This window comes from Scyliorhinus canicula, chromosome 2, assembly GCF_902713615.1.
Source record: "Scyliorhinus canicula chromosome 2, sScyCan1.1, whole genome shotgun sequence".
NCBI lineage: Eukaryota > Metazoa > Chordata > Chondrichthyes > Carcharhiniformes > Scyliorhinidae > Scyliorhinus > Scyliorhinus canicula.
The window spans coordinates 11,588,932-11,606,568 of record NC_052147.1 but is presented as its reverse complement, the minus strand read 5'-3'; the positions used below and the strand labels follow the sequence as shown (position 1 = coordinate 11,606,568).

The 17,637-nt window shown below is 48.8% G+C and overlaps 1 protein-coding gene across 6 annotated transcripts in view; it reads left to right on the top strand.

Moving 5' to 3' along the window:
• The window catches only part of nrxn3a (neurexin 3a), a 1,956,983-nt gene that overhangs the window by 1,763,105 nt on the left and 176,241 nt on the right, over positions 1-17,637 (top strand). For all 6 annotated transcript variants that reach the window (XM_038773738.1, XM_038773746.1, XM_038773703.1 and 3 more), the window contains one exon: positions 8,257-8,428. In XM_038773738.1, the coding sequence (XP_038629666.1) occupies positions 8,257-8,428 (172 nt within the window). The remainder of the gene's footprint in view (positions 1-8,256; positions 8,429-17,637) is intronic.

The window sequence follows — 17,637 nt, the reverse complement described above, 5'->3', positions numbered from 1 at the left end:
AAGCACATAATTGGCTGTAATGTACTCTGGGGCATGCTGAGATCATGAAAAACATTATAGAAATGCAAATCTCTCTTTACTTAGAAGGTTATGCTGGGTGATATATGGTAGGATAATGGGGGAGGGGGATGAAGCTTGCATTGACCAATTATGCGGAATGACCTGTTTCTGTTTTATATACTATGAGTAACTCTATGTAATAGCGAGAATGTGTTAGAGGTGACATCATGGAAATGGAACTGCATTTCCTGCCATTATATCAGAGGAAATTAATTTAGTTGTCACCGGATTTATTGGGAGGGGACAGACGCCATTCTCTTTTATATGGTGTTGCCATAGAATCATGGAATGCTGCAGTGCAGAAGGAGGCCATCCAGCCCATCAAATCCTGCACTGACCATCCGAAAGAGAACCCACTCCAGCCCACATCCCCCCCCCCCCCCCCCCCCCACCCCAGCCCCCTATAAGCCCGTGACCCCCTCCTACCCTTTGGACACTAAGGGGCAATTTTATCATGGCCAATCCACCGCACCTGCACATCTTTGGACTGCGGGAGGAAACCGGAGCTCCCGGAGGAAACCCACGGCGACACGGCGGGAACGTGCAGACTCCGCACAGACAGTCACCCGAGGCCGGAATCGAACCTGGAACCCTGGCGTTGTGATGCTAACAACCTGCCCCCTTGAAGATCTCCCAGCACGGAATGATGGGCAGAGCACAGTGAATCCAATCCAGAGACTCCAGATTAAAAATAAACCCGCCAGCGTCGTAGCTAGGGGTCTAATCAATAGCCCCCCCCCCCTTCAAATTTTATTATGCTGAGCTAATAACTGATTTGTCATTGAACGAACACTAATGAATAGATAAAAAGAATATTACCAGCTCTGGGAATGGTCTGCGAGAAATTGATTTTGTTTACTCTGCCCATTGAAGTGCTGAAATAGGCATTTTATTTTCCTGAATTAGCGTTTGCACCATGTGGCCTTCAGATTTAGAAAAATTATTGACTGCTTTAGTGCCTCTCTGCACTAACATTCATCAAGATGCATTTACTGACGGTGATTGCATTGTCATCGGGGTACGAGAGGTTTGCCTTTAACCCATTCGCTTCAATATCCTCAGCTACCGCACCGGACCGGCAGCGCTGTTGCCTGAGTGTTTCACGGGCGTACCGTCCGCTGCCCTCGCGGTCCGTGCCGTCGGGGACCGCGCGGATTTTGTCGTTGCATTTTCCTTTGGCTTGTTCAATCCAATTTTCGTCTCTCCCCTCGTGTTACCAGCCGCTGTTTATTTTATCCGTTCATGAGATGTGGGTGTCACAGGCGGGGCCAGCCTTTCCAACCCGCCCCTAATTGTCCGGGGGTAAGGGGCGGGTGGGGGGGGGGGGGGTGTAGCCCGCCACCTTGAGCCGCCGAAGCCCGCGAGGAGTACAATTTACCGCAGTGGTTCGATACAACTCAGTGGCTTGCTGGGCCATTTCGGAGAGACGCTCAGAGTCGGCCACACTGGAATCGCCTGCAGGCTGGGCCATGTGTTCTTCTCCTCATTTGATTCCCGCACGTTGGTAATAATCACATTTTAAGCTGGGAAAAATCAGAACTCTTTATCCTGCCATGCTGCCCGGTGTAATAGAAGGGCTGGTTTAAATTGGTACTGTTGCACATCACATCAGTTTGGAGTTACAGCTGTGAAATGTGGTCCCCTGGAACACTTACACATTGCAATTAGTCCCTAGCCCTTTACAGATAGTACAACAATATACTAACGGGCCAAATTGGGTAAGGATGGCAAATTTCCTTCCCTCAAGGATATCAATGAACCAAATGTATTTTTCCAGTAATTCAGTGGTTTTTCTGGTCACCATCATTGACTGGCGCAAGCTGTTTATGAAGTTAATTCCAGCTGCCATGATAGGATTTAAAATCCCATCTCTTTATTATCAGCCCAGGCTTCTGGATGACCAGCCCAGCAACCTAACCATGATGCTACCTTATCCATAACTATGATGTGACTGAGCCCAAACTACCCAACGTAGACGCTACCACCAAGAAAGCACAACAGCTCCTCTACTTCCTCAGGAAACTAAGGAAATTCGGCATGTCCACATTAACTTACCAACATTTACAGATGCACCATAGAAAGCATCCTATCTGGCTGCATCACAGCCTGGTATGGCACCTGCTCGGCCCAGGACCGCAAGAAACTTCAGAGAGAAGTGAACACAGCCCAGTCCATAACACAAACCTGCCTCCCATCCATTGACTCCATCTACACCTCCCGCTGCCTGGGGAAAGCGGGCAGCACAATCAAAGACCCCTCCCACCTGGCTTACTCGCTCCTCCAACTTCTTCCATCGGGCAGGAGATACAGAAGTCTGAGAACACAAATGAACAGACTCAAAAACAGCTTCTTCCCCGCTGCTTACCGGACTCATAGAATTTACATTGCAGAAGGAGGCCATTCGGCCCATCGAGTCTGCACCGGCTCATGGAAAGAGCACCCCACTTAAGCCGACACCTCCATCCTATCCCTGTAACCCAGGAACCCCACCTAACTAAGGGCAATTTGGCATGGCCAATACACCCAACCCAGCACATCTTTGGACTGTTGGAGGAAACCGGAGCACCCGGAGGAAACCCACGCACACACGGGGAGGATGTGCAGACTCCGCACAGACAGTGACCCAAGCCCGGAATCGAACCTGGGACCCTGGAACTGTGAAGCAATCGTGCTAACTACTATGCTACCATGCTGCCAATCGGGCAGGAGATACAGAAGTCTGAGAACATGCACGAACAGACTCAAAAACAGCTTCTTCCCCACTGTCACCAGACTCCTAAATCACCCTCTTATGGACTGACCTCATTAACACTACACCTCTATGCTTCATCCAATGCTGGTGCTTATGTAGTTACATTGTATACCTTGTGTTGCCCTATTGTGTATTTTCTTTTATTCCCTTTTCTATTTAATGATCTGTTGAGCTGCTCGCAGAAAAATACTTTTCACTGTACCTCGGTACACGTGACAATAAACAAATCCAATCCAATCCAACCCTTCTTATGGTATCCTCTGACCTCGAGCGTTTACTTCAATAAATGCATATTTATAGAGGAACGAATCCACTGCTAGTCTTTACCCTATTCAGTGCTGGCTGGTGCTGCCTTACAGACAATCGAGTATAATCAACACATTGACATCCAGAAACTGTTCACCACGTTACCTTCAAATACTGGATGTTTAACATTCATTAAATTGAACCTATTATATTCTAACATGGAGGGAATTGAGGATTAATCTCTGGGGCATTGCAGCAACACCCAGAGGAAAATAATTGGGGCATTGAACAAAATTGTGGTAACTGCGGCTGTCGGAATCCCAAACAAAAACAGACAATACCGGACAACCTCGGCCGGCCTGTGGAGAGAAAAGGGAGCTAACGTTTCGAGTACGGATAACTCTTGGTCAAAACGCTGGGTTTGTTTTCAGCTTCTTTCGACAGTTTCATTTGCTACTCATGACAATATTGGAAATGGGGAGCAAATAGTCAAGATCAATCCAATTGAGTAACAAAGGAAAGAATTTCAACCGAACCTATCAGAAGACTGATGGTGTTATAGCCTACCTGCTTCTATTCTCCATTGAATTAACTGGGTTGGTGTGTGTGTGTGTGTGTGGGGGGGGGGGGGGAAGAGAGAGAGAGAGAGAGAGAGGAGGGGGGAGGGCGGGCGGTGGAGAGGGAGGGGGGTGATGGGTAGTATTGGACAGGGTGTAAAACATTAATTCTACTCAATCCTGGGATTTGCACATCCAGCCGTTTGGTTGAAAATTCTAAGCCCCACCCCCTCCCCTCCTCCCACCCCGTTCATCCTTCCCTCACAGTCTGTCCCTTTTCCAATTGGCAGTGCACCCTGAGGATGGGGAAACGGTGGGACAAGTGGCAGTAGGTCACGTGATAAAACCCTTCAGGAACAAAGCCAAAGTAGAATTGGCAACACTACGCTTGAAGTGTGATTGGTTCTGGGATCTGTTTTCACAGATGCTCTCCTGATGCCCCGGAAACGTTTGATCCTGGTGGTTAGGTTCAATCCTATCCTTTCCCTTGCATCCATGTGTATACATTTTACAAGGGATCCGTGACTAGGAGCAGGAATTGTGACCCATAGGTGTACATTTTCAGCCGTTGAGTCAAAGAATGATATTGCAGAAAAGGAGGTCATTCTGCCCATCTTACATGTGCTAGGTCTTTCAAAGAGCACTCCAGTCAGTTCCACTCCCCTGATATTTCTCCATAACCCTGCAACATCTGTCTCCTTCAGATATTTAGCCGTTCTCTTTGAATGTTACAACAGAACTCCATCTCCATCAGGCTGGGGACTCCAGATCAGAATAGCGTGCCATGTAAAATATATGTCAGCTCTTTTACCAATCATCTTCAATCTGTGCCCTCTGGTTGTTAAGATTATTACAGTGGGAGGAGGCCATTCAGCCCATCAACCTACACCAACCCTTCTAATGAGCATCCTATCTTGGCCCACTCCCACCACTTATCAATGGGATTTCCCATCGAAGAAACCCCACGCCTCCGGGAAACCAGTGGGTGGGAGCGTGCTGCCTGCGGAAACAGGGAATCCCAACGGATGGAGAATCTCAACCCATATGTCCTGTAGGAACAATTTGGAGATGGGGTTTCCAATAATAATAATAATCACTTATTGTCACGAGTAGGCTTCAATGAAGTTACTGTGAAAAGCCCCTAGTTGCCACATTCCGGAGCCTGTTCGGGGAGGCTGGTACAGGAACATCAAATCCCCGATTCACACTCCCAGAAAGCAACTGGAAGCATATGGACAGATGTTCGGTGTGTTTTGCAGCAGCAGAGACGACCCGTCATTGGCTGCTGGCGGGACCATGCTATCCCGCTGCTGTCAATGGGGTTTTTCGTTGTTCCCCCCCTCCGCCGCCGGGGAACCCAGAGTTGTGGGTTGCCGTCAACGTGACTGGCAAGTTCCACCGGCGGTAACGGCGTAAAAATCCCATCCTCTATGTTTACCTTCATAATTATTCCCCTACTGACCCCGATTTGGGTTTTCAACACTGTCTGGTTCCCCCTGCTACAGGGTTGTACATTCAACTCTCTGCGACCTCAATATCACTGTCAGCAGATGGTTAGTCATTGAGGGAGGGACGGCGCCAATTATGAGTACCCTACATTCCATATCCATATCTCTCATATCCATCTGAAATGGGATGAGTTTAGAATTAGAATGTCTGAGCATGCATTCAAATCATCAAGTGACATTTTTATTTCTTCTCACAATGCAGGGTTACCATTGTATGGATTACCATTTTGATCATAAGAGGCAATGTAAGACTATCACATGGGTATAGCTCCTGTGAAATTTATGTCAAAAAGAATCTGTAAAATAGTTTCAGTTAAAGTATCAACTCAGCGTATTAGGAACATATTAGGGGAATGAGCCCGGCCAGGTGGTAGAAGTTTCAGTAAGGGAGCATTCGGGGAACAATGACCACAATTCATTAAGTTTTAAAGTGCTGGTGGACAAGGATAAGAGTGGTGCTGGTGGACAAGGATAAGAGTGGTCCTAGGGTGAATGTGCTAAATTGGGGGAAGGCTAATTATAACAATATTAGACGGGAACTGAAGAACCTAGATTGGATGTTTGAGGGTAAATCAACATCTGACATGTGGGAGGTTTTCAAATGTCAGTTGAAAGGAATTCAGGACCGGCATGTTCCTGTTAGGAAGAAGGATAAATATGGCAAATTTCGGGAACCTTGGATAACGGGAGATATTGTAGGCCTGGTCAAAAAGAAAACGGAGGCATTTGTCAGGGCTAGAAGGCTGGGAACAGACGAAGCTTGTGTAGAATATAAGGAAAGTAGGAAGGAACTTAAGCAAGCAGTCAGGAGGGCTTAAAGGGGTCACGAAAAGTCATTGGCAAATAAGGTTAAGGAAAATCCCAATGCTTTTTACACGTACATAAAAAGCAAGAGGGTAGCCAGGGAAAGGGCTGGCCCATTGAAGGTCAGGGGAGGAAATCTATGTGTGGAGCCAGAGGAAATGGGCGAGATACTAAACGAATACTCTGCATCAGTATTCACCAAAGAGAAGGAATTGGTGGATGTTGAGTCTGGAGAAGGGTGTGTAGATAGCCTGGGTCACATTGAGATCCAAAAAGACGAGGTGTTGGGCATCCTGAAAAATATTAACGTGGATAAGTCCCCAGGGCCTGATGTGATCAACGCCAGAATACTGAAGAAGGCAAGAAAGGAAATTGCTGAGGCCTTGACAGAAATCTTTGGATCCTCACTGTCTTCAGGTGATGTCCCGGAGGACTGAAGAGTAGCCATTGTTGTTCCTTTGTTTAAGAGGGGTAGCAAGGATAATCCAGGGAACTACAGGCCAGTGAGCCTTACGTCAGTGGTAGGGAAATTACTGGGGAGAATTCTTCGAGACAGGATCTACTCCCATTTAGAAGCAAGTGGACGTATTAGCGAGAGGCAGAACAGTTTTGTGAGGGGGAGGTCGTGTCTCACTGACTTGATAGAGTTTTTCGAGGGGGTCACAAAGGTGATTGATGCAGGTAGGGCAGTGGATGTTGTCTATATGGACTTCAGTAAGGCCTTTGACAAGGTCCCTCATGGTAGATTGGTACAAAAGGTGAAGTTGCACGTGATCAGGGGTGAGCTGGCAAGAACGATACAGAACTGGATAGTTCATAGAAGGCAGAGAGTAGCAATGGAAGGGTGCTTTTCTGATTGGAGGGCTGTGACTAGTGGTGTTCCGCAAGGATCACTGTTGGGACCTTTGCTGTTTGTAGTATATATAAATGATTTGGAGGAAAATGTAACTGGTCTGATTAGTAAGTTTGCAGACGACACAAAGGTTGGTGGAATTGCGGATAGCGATGAGGACTGGCAGAGGATACAGCAGGATTTAGATCGTTTGGAGACTTGGGAGGAGAGATGGCAGATGGAGTTTAATCCGGACAAATGTGAGGTAATGCATTTTGGAAGGTCTAATACAGGTAGAGAATATACAGTGAATGGTAGAACCCTCAAGTGTTTTGACAGTCAGAGAGATCTAGGTGCACTGGTCCACAGGTCACTGTAAGGGGCAACACAGGTGGAGAAGGTAGTCAAGAAGGCATACGGCATGCTTGCCTTCATTGGCCGGGGCATTGAGTATAACTTTATTTAGGCCACACTTGGAGTATAGTGTTCAATCCTGGTCGCCACACTACCATAGAGATGTGGAGGCTTTAGAGAAGGTGCAGAATAGATTTACCAGGATGTTGCCTGGTATGGAGGGCATTAGCTATGAGGAGAGGTAAAATAAACTTGATTTGTTCTCACTGGAACGAAGGAAGTTGACTGGCGACCTGATAGACGTCTACAAAATTATGAGGGGCATCGACAGCTTGGAGAGTCAGAGACTTTTTCCCAGGGTAGAGGGGTCAATTACTGAGGGGCATAGGTTTAAGGTGCGAGGGACAATGTTTAGAGAAAATGTACGAGGCAAGTTTTTTACGGAACTCGCTGCCAGAGGAGGTGGTGGAAGCAGGGACGATAGTGACATTTAAGGGGCATCTTGACAAATAAATGAATAGGATGGGACTCGAGGGATACGGACCCCAGAAGTGCAGAAGATTTTAGTTTAGACGGGCAGCATGGTCGGCACGGGCTTGGAGGGCCGAAGGGCCTGTTCCTGTGCTGTACTCTTCTTTGTTCTTTGTTGTTCTTTGAAACGCGCACACTATATAATTGGATTCATTTTCACTTCTTCTGCAAGTAAAAGACATTTGAGGGTGAGAGTTTGTATGGAATTGAATCATAAAACCAAGTAGAAGACATTTTGTTGTGTGATCCCCGATCCACCGTTGTCGACACCCTGCCGCTGTAATCACAGTGTCCCCGTTAGAAGCCTTCTCGTCATTCTAAGGATAATGTAGCCTGGCTTTCGAGGTTTGGTCAGCACTGAATGGCCTGTCCATTGATTCAGTTGTCTGAACTCTCATCTCTTCCTTGACCTCTTCCTACATTTTGCTGAGGCGGAAGTGGAGCGTGGTGGTGCGGGGGGGGGGGGGGGGGGGGGGTAATCGTTGAGTGTTGGTCTCTTCGTGAATTTGAACCCCCAAAACTGTACAACATAAAACTGTCATTCAATTGCTCACAGAAAGGTGAGATGATAAATAGCCAGACTCATGGAATGTTTTTCTTTATGCTTTACAGGAACAAGGCAAGATTAGTGTCGTTTTTAACGTTGGAACAGACGACATCGTCATCAAGGAGACGAGCAATGTGGTGAATGATGGGAATTACCATTTGGTACGTTTTACCAGGAATGGGGGCAATGCAACCCTACAGGTGGACAACTGGGCTGTGAATGAATTTTACCCAACAGGTGAGTGTCTATCCTTGTCTACCTTTGCACTGCTCTGAGTAACGTTCCAGAAGTTGCAAACCCTGTCGTGGAACAATGAGGTTGGAACAGGCATGTCAAGTCAAATTCAAAGGACAGAGGGGTGAAAACGGGGAAATCTCGAACACATGGAGGAGCTGAGGAAAATGGTAATGGGGTAGAGAAGCACAGAAGGTAAAGGAAAGAAATACAGTGGGAGGCTTGAATGGAGTATAGACACCAGCATGGACCAATTGGGCCGAATGGCCTGTTTCTGTGCTTTGCATGTAGTACGATACATGTTTAGGGTGATAAAGGAATCTCAAGTCAGATGGTGAATTACAAAACTGAATATAAACCCTTTTCTTGATAGTTCCTTTATTTAATGAATTCACTATTACACACCTATGCTCCCTACCTCCTAGTCCAGTATCCCAGCAGTCTCTCTTTACAAGTGCTCTATGTACTTAATTAACCAATGCCCTTCACCTCTGTATCTTATCAATACAATTAACGTGTCATTAACATAGAGCCGAGGGTGGCAGTGTTTAACAGTGTTGAGGCATAAGATCGGGCAGAGAAGTGAAAACATATCAGTTGTGAATAGTTAAATAAGATCTGAGCTGACTGCTCGGTCTTGTAAAAGAATAGCAACTAATTCTGATGTATCCTGCAGACCACCCATATCCAAGACCACGTCCATCTGCACCTTATCAGCTGGTAAGCCTGGTGGCACTGTTGCTGACATGCTGGTGCATGCCCTCTATGTGGGATTCAGCACATATTGAGATTTTGCCATCAGCTTTTTGCATCTTCCTTTTCATTTTTCCCATCTCTCCTTGCACATGAGCCAAATTTGTGCAGCGCAGCAGTTTGGTCCAAAGTTGTGACTTGCTCAGCCATTTCAGTGGGTGCTCAACCAGATTGTCACGAGTCTGGAGATACATGTGAGGCGAGGCAGGGTAAGGTTGGCAGATTTCCTTCCCTGAAGAAAAGCAAATAGGTTTTTTTTGCAACGTGGTCACCATGATTGATGCTATTTTAGTTTGAAATCCTACATTTGCTTGCTCAACAGAATCCAATTCCCCAGTGGCCTTGTTTGGATTTGAACTGATGTCACTGAATCATTCATCCGGACCACTTGGCTATTGGCCCGGCAATGTAACCACTGTGCTGCTGCCCTTGGCTCGTGTGCAATGTACAGCTTTGGTTTCCTCACTTAAGGAGGGATTTACTTGAATTGGAGACAGTTCAGAGAAGGTTGACTAGGCTGATTCCCTGGGATGAAGGGTTTGTCTGATGAGGAAGGGTTCAGCAGAGTTGGACCCGTACCCATTGGGGTTCAGAAGAGTGAGAGGCGATCTTGAAACATAAGAGGCTCAGAAGGGACTTCAGAGGGTGGATAACGAGAGGGTATTTCTCTTTGTCGGGGAACCTGGAATGAGGGGGCACACTATCAATATAAGGGGCGGGATTCTCCGACCCCCCCCCCCGCCGAGTCGGAGAATCGCCGGGGATCAGCATGCATCCCGCCCCCGCCGTCCTCCAAATTCTCCGGCCCCCCAAAAATTGGCCCGGCGTGAGTTGTGCCACCCGCCTCGGAGAATGGTGGGGTCCGGCACGATTCAATGGGCCTCAGGACTGCCCGAATTCTCCGGCACGCGATGGCCCGAAGTCCAGCCCGTCTTTTGCAAGTCCCGCCAGCGTAAATCCTTACCGGCGGGACTTGGCGGCACGGGCGGCCTCCGGGGTTCTTGGGGGGTCTGGCCCTGGCAGGTGCCCACACGGTGGCCTGGCCCGCGATCGGGGGACCCATCCTCGGGTGGGCCTGTGCCGTGGGGGCACTCTATTGTTCCGCACCGGCAGCTGTAGCAGTCCGCCATGGTATGTGCGGAAACAAAGCACTCTGCGCATGCGCGGGGATGACGCCAGCACATGCTGGCACTCCTGCGTATGCGCAAACTTGCGGAGGCCCTTCGGCGCTGGTTGGCGTGGCGCCAAGCCCCTTCTCTGCCAGCTGCGGGGCACAAACCACTCCAGGGCAGGCCTAGCCCCTGAAGGTGTGGAGGATTCTGCACCTTTGGGGTGGCCCGGCGCCGGAGTGGTTCACGCCACTCCTTCCCGACGGAGTTGCCCGCCCCGCCAATTACGCCAAAATCCCGCCCAAGATGTCTCCCATGTAGGATGGAGGTGAGGGGGAATTTCTTCTCTCGGAGAGGAACTAATCTTTGGGATTCTGTACTCCAGAAAGCTGTGAAGGGTCGGCCATTGAACATATTCAAGCCTGAGTACGAGCAGTTTTTACAAGGGAGTTGAGGGTTATTGGGGGGAGCGGTGGCAGGGGGGCGGGGCGGGGTGGGGAGGCGTGAACCAAGAAAATTGAGTTAAAGCCACATTGGGGCAGCACGGTAGCATTGTGGATAGCACAATCGCTTCACAGCTCCAGGGTCCCAGGTTCGATTCCGGCTTGGGTCACTGTCTGTGCGGAGTCTGCATATCCTCCCCGTGTGTGCGTGGGTTTCCTCCGGGTGCTCCGGTTTCCTCCCACAGTCCAAAGATGTGCAGGTTAGGTGGATTGGCCATGATAAATTGCCCTTAGTGTCTAAAATTGTCCTTAGTGTTGGGTGGGGTTACTGGGTTATGGGGATAGGGTGGAGGTGTTGACCTTGGGTAGGGTGCTCTTTCCAAGAGCTGGTGCAGACTCGATGGGCCGAATGGCCTCCTTCTGCACTGTAAATTCTATGAAATATTCAGATCTGCCCTGGTCTTATTGAATGGCGGAGCAGGCTCAAGGGGCTAAATAGCCTACTGCTGCTCCTGTTTCTTAGGTTATGTGGGTTGACACTGGATTGCGATGACGTGCTGGCCTTTGACTTGGGGTGGGCAAGTTCTCCTTTCCCTACATCCCTCTGAAGGCAATAGAGGAGACTCAACAACATCGTGGATTGAGAATTGGTCCAAGCTTAAAATACGGGAAAATGGAGGATTTCTAAAATGATGAGGAAAAATTCTAATTAAAAATAAGTAGCTGGCGATTTTCGAAAAGGTGTCTCATTCCCCTTTCCATCAAGGTAAGGGATTTTACCGCTGAGCAATGGAGTATTTTCGCTTCGGGCATCAGCGTCAAGAGTGGCAAGGTCAATCACAGTTAGATGCAGAACAAACCTGCTTCTACTGCAGTACACTGCAGCAGCGACCTCGAAAAGAGCCAGCGGAACCTTTTTGCGTTCCCCACATCAGCCATTTTAGTATGGGATGAGGGACAGCTTTGTACTCTTGGCTCTCACTCGCAAAGATCTGCATTAAGACTGTCCTAAGGCATCATCTAGGACCCTTAACAGATCAAGAAGCTTGTTGACACAGCAGCCGCAGCTGAATTTGAGCGCAGGCCAGAGAAGGGTGAAAGGTCAGGCCCCCTCATTTTTGTGCCAACAGCGCCCTCAGCATTTGCAGTTAACGAGGTCACAGTTACAGCAAGGTGTCACCGACAATCGCTATCCTTTTAAGAGTTCTGCAGAATAGTAGTTCAAAAGGACTGAATTGGAAGTCTAGGGGTGCGATTTAGCCAAATGGGAAGAGTGTCCCGTAGCGCAGGATTAGCCGGGTGTATCCCAGAGCTCGGAACGCCGAGAAACACTACGCTATTGAAACGCCATTTGGGTAGATGGGGGGGGGCCTCAGTGTGGAACACGCGGTCCATACTGAGACCGTACCTAGTCCCGTTTCCAGAACTGAGGAGCTCCGCTCACCTGGACTCCCCAATGCAGGTTGAGATTGGGACGCCATTTCTTAATTGGCAGCCCGATCTCTCAACTCAACCCCCATGAACCCCAACTCACCAATAAGGGGATCCTCAGCCCCCCCCCCTCCCCCCCCTCCCCTCTGGACGCCCTGCATCCGCACAGACCACCCCCAGGCCCGATTCGCAGCACAAACCTGGCACCTTGGCACTGCCACCCTGGCACTGCCCCTGCCAGCTGGCAGTGCCACCCGGGCACCTTGGCAGTGCCTGGCTGGCACCCCTCACGCTATAAGCCATCGGTGACAGACTAGCGACGCATTCCAGGAATTACTAGCTAGGGAAACAGGCAAAAGTCCGCCTTGGTGCACGACAAGGTTCGGGAAGAGAACTGGAATATAAATGTCCGACCTTCTTTCTCTTCAAGTTAAGTCTTTGTGATAATGTGTTTCAAAAAAAAAAATTGAAAGGAAAGTAGTAAGGATGATTTGCGTGGTAAGAGAGAAAGGTGACAATGAGGGCATTCAGCTCCTTTCAGTAGAACGGGCTTTCCTACAATCAAGTCCCCTCAGCTCCCGCTGCTACTGGCTGCCTCCCACAGGGAAACTGGGAGCTGCTGATTGCCATGGCGTGTGTGTCAGTGCCAAACGGCACTCACCCAACGCAGGGAGGATGGCAAATGCCTTCTTAAAGAGACACAGCCTGCAAAACCATTTCTTTCTCCAGCTTCAGAATGGCGGTGGGGGGGGGGGGGGGATGAGGACGAAGAGCCCCTCATTTCCCAATGACGTTACTTCAAAAAACGTGTTTCAGAAATGCAGTATGTGTCATGTCCTCTGGACCAAATAAAACATTTCAAACCCAGTGCATCTCTGCAGAAGTAGCCGTTTTCAGCTGGGTTTATTTATCAGTTTAATTTCTCCTCTCCACGCCCCTGAGGAGGTCAGAACGCCCAGGGGATAAAAATCAGTTTGCTTGTGATTTATTTTTACGGGAACCAGTTGAACTTGGCACACAGAGGGATTCCTAATTCTCAGCGTTGAAGATGCAATATTCGGTTACAAAAACAAGGCAGATCACCGGGCCGACCCAGCTTCATCGCAATCAACAGCCCAGAGGTTACATTGAGTGGCAGTAACCTCTGAACTGTTGTGTTTTGTTAGTCTTTCATGGGTTGTGCGGGTCTATGGCAAGGCCGATCCCGAATCGCCCTTGAACTGAGTGGGTTTGCTGGTCATTTCAGAGGGTAGCGAAGAATCAATCGCATTGCTGTGGGTCTGGAGTCACATGTAGGCCAGACCGGGGTAAGGACGGTAGATTTCCTTCCCGAAAGGACATTCGTGAACCAGATGGTAGTTTCATGGTCACCATTACTGAGACTAGGTTTCAATTGTAGATTTTTTTTAAAGGTTGAATTTAATTACCACCAGCTGCCATGGTGGGATTTGAACCCATGACCCCAGAGTAATGGGGCAATCCGGTGAGATTACCACTACACCACCATGTTTATCACATCTGCAGGATTCTCCATCAGCGGGATCCTCCAGTCCCCCTGCACGGCGTGGGGGTGGCCACAATGGGATACCCCATTGGCCGGCTGGGGGAACGGAGAATCCCGCTGCTGGCGGGGGGGGTCGCCATGCCGACAAACAGGGCCGGCAGACCGGGGAATCCTGCCCCGTATATTTTTCGGCCTGCCATGAAACTGGAGATGAATGCATCACAAATGCTCAGACTCGTTTCCAGATTTGTGCCTCTCACAAAATAACCTGGAACAGGACCGATTGATAGGCAATGGGCGTTGCCCAGACACACCCCGCCTGCCCCCATATCCTGCTGAACAACGTGAGGCCCAGCCGCTGATGGTGCCTAGTTGGTTGATAAGTCACATTGGAAGTTCCTCCTGTTAGTTTCGTCGGTAGGGCTGAGGGATGGCGATTGCAAAAGCTCGTGTTGGGTTATCAAGGGGCCGGGTTTCAAGTGTTTATCTCCGGTCACCCTGCCGCGTGTTTCGCGGCATCTTGCAGTTCATTGGCGATGGGATTCAATACTCCCACCGCCTGTCAGCGGGATTTCCCATCGAAGCCTCCCCATGCCACCAGGAAACATAAATCTCAACGGCTTGAGAATACCACCCCAGATCACCAATGTGGAAGCAGGTGGTTGCCACCAGAATTATCCCCGAGGCGGGAGGAATAGGAGTCGGCACTTCTGGAGAAATATGGCTCTGCTTGACCGGAATGTTACCAGTACAGCTGAGGGTGCAGGAGACATCCCACACGCCTGCTTCTGCACTCCTCGGAACCTGGAAAGTTACATTGTTTATTCCATTTCTTCCAGATTTTATTGGAAGGAACCAACAAGGCAGAGAGAAATGTTTCCGAGTGATCGAGGGAGTCTCGGACAAGAGGAGGCCACCTTGAAATCAGAGCCAGGTCATTCAGGAGTCAAGTTAGGAAACACTTCCTCGCGCAAAAGGGGGTAGAAATGTGGAACTCCCACTCACGCACAAAACAAATTGACGCCACATCCATGGACTCTCTACAGTGCCGAAAGAGGCCATTCGGCCCAGCGAGTCTGCACCGACCTTCTGAAAGAGCACACTACCTACGCCCACTACCCCGCCCTATTGCCGTAACCCTACCGAGCCTACACTCGATGGCCAGTCCACCTAACCTGCACATCTTTGGACTGTGGGTGGAATCCAGAGCACCCGGAGGAAACTCATGCACACGCGGGGAGAAAGTACAAACTGTTCATTTTTAAAAAATAGATGGGTAGACTTTTGCTCGAGAAGGGTATTTTTAAAAATAAATTTAGAGCATCCAATTTTCTTTTTCCAATCAAGAGGCAATTTAGCTTGGCCAATTCACCTGCATTGCACATCTTTGGGTTGAGGGAGTGAGACCCACGCAGACACGGGGAGAATGTGCAAACTCCACATGGACAGTGACCTGGGGCCGGGATTGAACCCACCCTCGGCGCTGTGAAACAGAAAAGCCTATTGAAGGATATGGATGTATGGGCATGTGGATGGTGGTAGGAGGCAAATCAGACAGGATATCAATGAATGGCCGAACAGCTTCTTAGTGTTGAATGGCCAATACCTGTCCCTGATGCCCCTGACCCTTGCTGGACACTGGATGTGCTTCAACATTGGGTGAGCAGGTTCAGCTGGAAGGTCACATACAGGAAGAATAGGTGCAAACACACTTCAACCATGAGTCAAAAGTCTGCTGGAGAAGAGAGCAGCGGTTGGGGGGTGCTGGTGAGGGAGGAGATTAAAAGCAATCCTGTTCGTTTTACTCAAGCATATTGATCCTCGGGAGGATGAATTCATCTTTAAAGTATATTTTTACACAAACAAACGCACAGTGTTTACTGAGGGGAATTAAAATATCTCATGTTATCAGAAGGTAATGGCTTGGCATGCCTGATTCCAATTAACATTGTCGCTGATCCTGAACCTTGCTTTGTTGCTGTTCTGGCAAGACTGAATATAGATGAAGTTTGTATGTGAAATATTGAAAGTATATTGATCTGAACTTTCAGCGGAACCAGCCATTGTTCTAGGAGGATGTTCTGAGGAAGGCCAATCTCAACACAGGCACTGACAATTGTTTCGCTATCGGGAGGGACTTTTCTGATGATCTTTAATCCCTTATTGAATCAGTGTGTGCTCCATCAACTGGGACAAACTAAGGGCCTGAAGGGAGCCATCTTTGTACCCATGGCAACCACCTCTTTCCTTCTGCCGGCAGCCATTTTTCACATTCTTGTATTGAACCTCGGTATCTCCAGCAATCCAGGGAGTGGATAGAATGGGGAACTCGCTATCGCAAAGACCAGTTGGGACATTAAAAAAAAAGCAGAAATGCCTTTCAGGGGAAACTAGATAAATGCATGAGTGAGAGAGGGGTGTGCTGAAGGAGTTAGAGGAAGAGAGATGTGGAACACTGACGTCAGCATGGACCAACTGGCCTGTTTCTGGGCTGTAAGTTAAATTTAAAGTATAAACCGGACAAACTCAGGAAGCCCCAAGTTAAATTCTCAAACTCAGTCAAGGACGGTAGCCGAGTCACTGTCCTTTGGGCAGCAACCTCTCAGGTAGGTAGGGAGGAGGACAAGTAGAATCAGTCAGGATTCCTAGCATCCACTGGGCAGGGTATGTGTACATGTTCGCTGATGGCAGGGTAGGTTCAGGCTGTCTGCTGGCTCTACTGTCAAAACAACCTGAATACCTTGAAGTTGGGCCATTTGGCCCAACCAGCCCATGTTGGTGTTTACCCTCCAGCAGAGCAAAGAACTCTCATCACGCTCACCCACCCGATTCCACCATCCTTCCATCCACCTCTCCAATCTAATGATCAATTAGAGAGGGAACATGACAGGGAGAGAGGTAGTGAGAATATAATGGAGCGCATTAGTGGGGGCGTGACGGGTGTGCGATGGTGGGAATATCAACAGGAACCTTTAAAATGACAACCTTTAGTAGTTGAATGGAAAATGTGATCGGGACCCGTATTTTAGTGGGAGAACATTGTGAGTGAAATTAGGAAGAATTGCTTCACTATACGATGTTGGGAGTTTGGATCTGGCTTCCACAAAAGACAACCGATGCTCGGTCAATTGTTAATTTTAAAACTGGGATTGTTAGATTTTCATTGACCTGTGTGGATATGGGGAGAAGATGGGCGGAGAGAATTAGGTTGCAATAAAAACAAAAAATGCTGGATAAACTCAGCAGGTCTGGCAGTATCTGTGGAGAGAGAAGCAAAGTTAACGTTCCAAGTCCACGTGGCCCTTCTACAGAATTGAAGAGGTGTAGAAATGTGATGACTTATATACTTGGAGAGGAGGGTGCGGCAGAATGGAAAGTCAGTGATAGGGTGGAGTTGAGGAGAGATTGACAAAGATGCCATGGACACGAGGCAAAGGGGCTGTTAATGGTGCCATTCGGGACTGAGGAGTGTTAATAGTGGCAAAGATAGGACAGCAGAATCTGTTGAGAGGAAACACAGGTCAGTGCTCAGTGGGAGCAAATCTGAGCAGCGAAGCCATGTGGGGGAGGGGTGGGGTTGTGTTGGGACAAGCCAGGGGAACAAATAGCAGAAAACAAAAGTGGGGGGGGGGGGGGGGGGGGGGGGTGTCAAGGTGGAAGGGAAAGTCAACAGTCTAAAGTTGTTGAACGCTATGTTGAGTCCAGAAGGCTGTAACGTGCCTCATCGGAAGATGAGGTATTGCTCTTCCAGTTTGCATTGGGCTTCACTGGAGCATTGCAGCAGGCCAAGACGGACATGTGGGCATGAGAGCAAGGCGCAGAGTTTAAATGGTGAGTAACAAGAAGGTTGTAGTCCAGCCATGATCTGAAGGAATGACAGAAGAAGCTCGAGGGGCCAAGCCGCCTCCTGCTGTTCCTATCTAGACAGATGTATCTGGACAGATACATGAATGGGCAGGGAGCAGACGGATA